Below are 2690 nucleotides of genomic sequence, written 5' to 3'. Positions count from 1 at the left end.
CTGCAGAAGGAAGGAGATCAGTTACTAGTAAGCAATAAGAAAAGACCCTTCACCTTCTCTGTGAGGGGTCAAAGAAGGGCAGATGAACAAGGTACATGTGTTCTAGGCCCTTTTCATCAACACAGAAAATAAACACCATGCTGTTAAAATCCAGGACACCATCCCACCTACAGTCTGAAGGTCCTTTAATAAAGGAAAGGAACAGATTTCTGTTGTCACCTCAGAGCTTGCAAGGCCTCAGCTGGTAGGAGATGGGTGGAGCATGGAAACCCCTTGGGAAAGGTCTTTACAAGGTTCTGACACTCAGAAGGTCTCCAGGTGTTAGCACTAGGAACACCAGGCCCTCCATGGACAGAGGGGACATAACAGAAGGGTTGGGAAGGTCAAGGAGACGGATCCCCCTGCTCAGCTCAGAGGCGGAAGCTCAGCAGTGGGTTCAGACGGCAGGAGACTGGCCAGTGACGCAGGAGGAGGGAGAGGAAGGAAGTGGAGCTAGGAGGCAGCAGGAGGGTGGTGGGGAACACTGAGGACCATGAGGGCCGTTTTCAGGCTGTGGGTATTTGTGGAGCTGGGGTGGGAAGACAGCAGAGGATACAAATTAGGAAAGAGGATTTACAAGTATGAAATGAGGCTGTTCTGGAAAGGGAGAGGGGAGTAGGATAACAGCCTGATGGAGAGACTGGGTTCACTGAGATTGCTGTTTACTTTATTGTTAAGAAAACTAAGGAGGAAAAAGTGTGTGTTCCTGTTGGTGAGAATAACCTGGTGGACACGAAGGGTTTGAAGTTGGAAAGGAAAGGAGAGACAAGAGACCTAACCCTTCATCATCTCTTCATCATCACCCCGAAGAGTTCTATGGTGTTCCTAGAGAAGCTGCTCCAACCCAACTTCTATGGTGGTGGTCACAAGAGGATGGTGAGGACCTGCTCCTAACTGACGAGAGCCTGCCTGTCAGGGTTAGGAGACCCTGATATGTCTGTGCCGCCCAGAGCTTATGCCTTAGCCAACTTAGGTCCTTATATCCAGCATCTGAGGATTTTTTTTTTTTTTGCCTACTTATATCTCATATATCATTAGGGAATAACCTGTTCTCTCACAATAGAATCCCAGAGAGGTTAGAGAACAGGCATAAGGTTATCCTTAACCACACTTCCTTCTCTGTGCACCTACCTGCAAAACTTCGAGCTTCCTTCAGATCTGCAATGAGATGGACACATTCAAGATTAGCAGAGTGACTGAGAAAAGACTGTTGAAGGTAATGGTTGTGGGGTATCAGTGGTGTGACACGTAACTTTGCTTACCTTTTATTGACAGAGATGTTCTTTGTTCTGCAACCAATCACACAGAGAGATATTTGCTTTGGGGGTATGGAGGCTGAATTTCCAATTTAGCATGGAAAAAAGATATAAAACTTACCAAGTTCTTCAATGATTTTCTCTAAAAAATGGAAAAAAATTAAAAAAGAAGGGTTAGTTAGTGATCTGAGACACCAATAAGTTTCATCCTAGACTACATCTTTGTAGGATTCTAGTGACCCTTTGAGTCAGATTGCTGGACTCTGCGAGGCACAGACTGAAAGGGCATCTTGTTTTATGTTTCCACACTGGACTTCCCCAGATCCTGAGATCCTGAATGTCCTGAGTCGTATACAGTTTGCTTCTTATGTCCATCACAGTCTACTACTCATCAGAGGCCATCGTGTTGTCTCCATTTGTCTTCTTGGCATTCCTGAGGCTACTGACACTCTTTCCTGTTCACTCAGTGAACTTTTTTTTTCTTTGTACCAGGGATTGAACCCAGGGGGCTTAACGACTGAGCCACATGTCCAGCCCTTTTTATTTTTAGTTTGAGATAGGGTCTTGGCAAGTTGCTTAGGACTTCACTAAGTTGCTGAGTCTGGCTTTGTGCTTTAATCCTCCTGCCTCAGCCTCCAGAGCCATTAGGATTACAGACATGTGCCACCACACCTGGCCAGGAAACACTTACTGGACCCACATTAATCCAGGTTCTGCCTTCTGTACTAGGGATATCACCATGAGCAAGATAGGGTCTTTCCCCTACAGGGCCATTGACAGGCACCTGTCAATTATAGCTCAATGCTATGAGCAGACTGCTATAGAGGACAAAAATGGGATCTCAGGTTCTCCTTTGGATTTTGACAGAGGATTTTATGCTTTTGTTGTATTACAAATACAAATTTTTAAAATAGCATGTATTCTTTTTAATAAACAAATCACATGAAGAGACAAATAATCCTATTGGATTTCAGTTAATAAGCTTTAATACTTTAATTTTTTTTAATAAGCATTAGTATAATTTTGCCACTCAATGATGAGAAAGGATCAAACTATCCTTTGTCATTATCCAGTTTAAAAGCAATTTTCAATACTTATCATGAAAATAAGCTCTCTTCTATAGCAACACTGAATTGCTAAATAGTACTTACTTTTGTAAACTGTATAGAATGAAATCGTTCTTTCTGGTTATTTACTGACTCCCCCCCCCATCACCCCATTTTTTTTTTCTTTTTTGTGGTGCTGGGGTTTGAACCCAGGGCCTTGTGCCTGCAAGGGAAAACTCTACCAACTGATCTATATCCCCAGCCCTTGTCTTTTCCTCCTATTTAGATAAGATCAAAGAAAAAAAATCTCTGTTTCTCATGATGAAAAAAGGGAAATAGAAAGAAAATA

At 43.0% G+C, this 2690-nt stretch overlaps 1 protein-coding gene across 3 annotated transcripts in view; it reads right to left on the bottom strand.

The window, feature by feature from the left end:
• The window catches only part of LOC139705736 (butyrophilin subfamily 1 member A1-like), a 29251-nt gene that overhangs the window by 2053 nt on the left and 24508 nt on the right, over window positions 1-2690 (bottom strand). For all 3 annotated transcript variants that reach the window (XM_071611947.1, XM_071611946.1, XM_071611948.1), the window contains exons 5-7: window positions 1417-1437; window positions 1302-1328; window positions 1171-1197 (exon numbers count right to left, since the gene is read on the bottom strand). In XM_071611947.1, the coding sequence (XP_071468048.1) occupies window positions 1171-1197; window positions 1302-1328; window positions 1417-1437 (75 nt within the window). The remainder of the gene's footprint in view (window positions 1-1170; window positions 1198-1301; window positions 1329-1416; window positions 1438-2690) is intronic.

This window comes from Marmota flaviventris, chromosome 5, assembly GCF_047511675.1.
Source record: "Marmota flaviventris isolate mMarFla1 chromosome 5, mMarFla1.hap1, whole genome shotgun sequence".
Taxonomy (NCBI): Eukaryota; Metazoa; Chordata; class Mammalia; order Rodentia; family Sciuridae; genus Marmota; species Marmota flaviventris.
The sequence above is the reverse complement of the archived record's forward strand: the minus strand, read 5'-3'. Positions and strand labels throughout refer to the sequence as shown.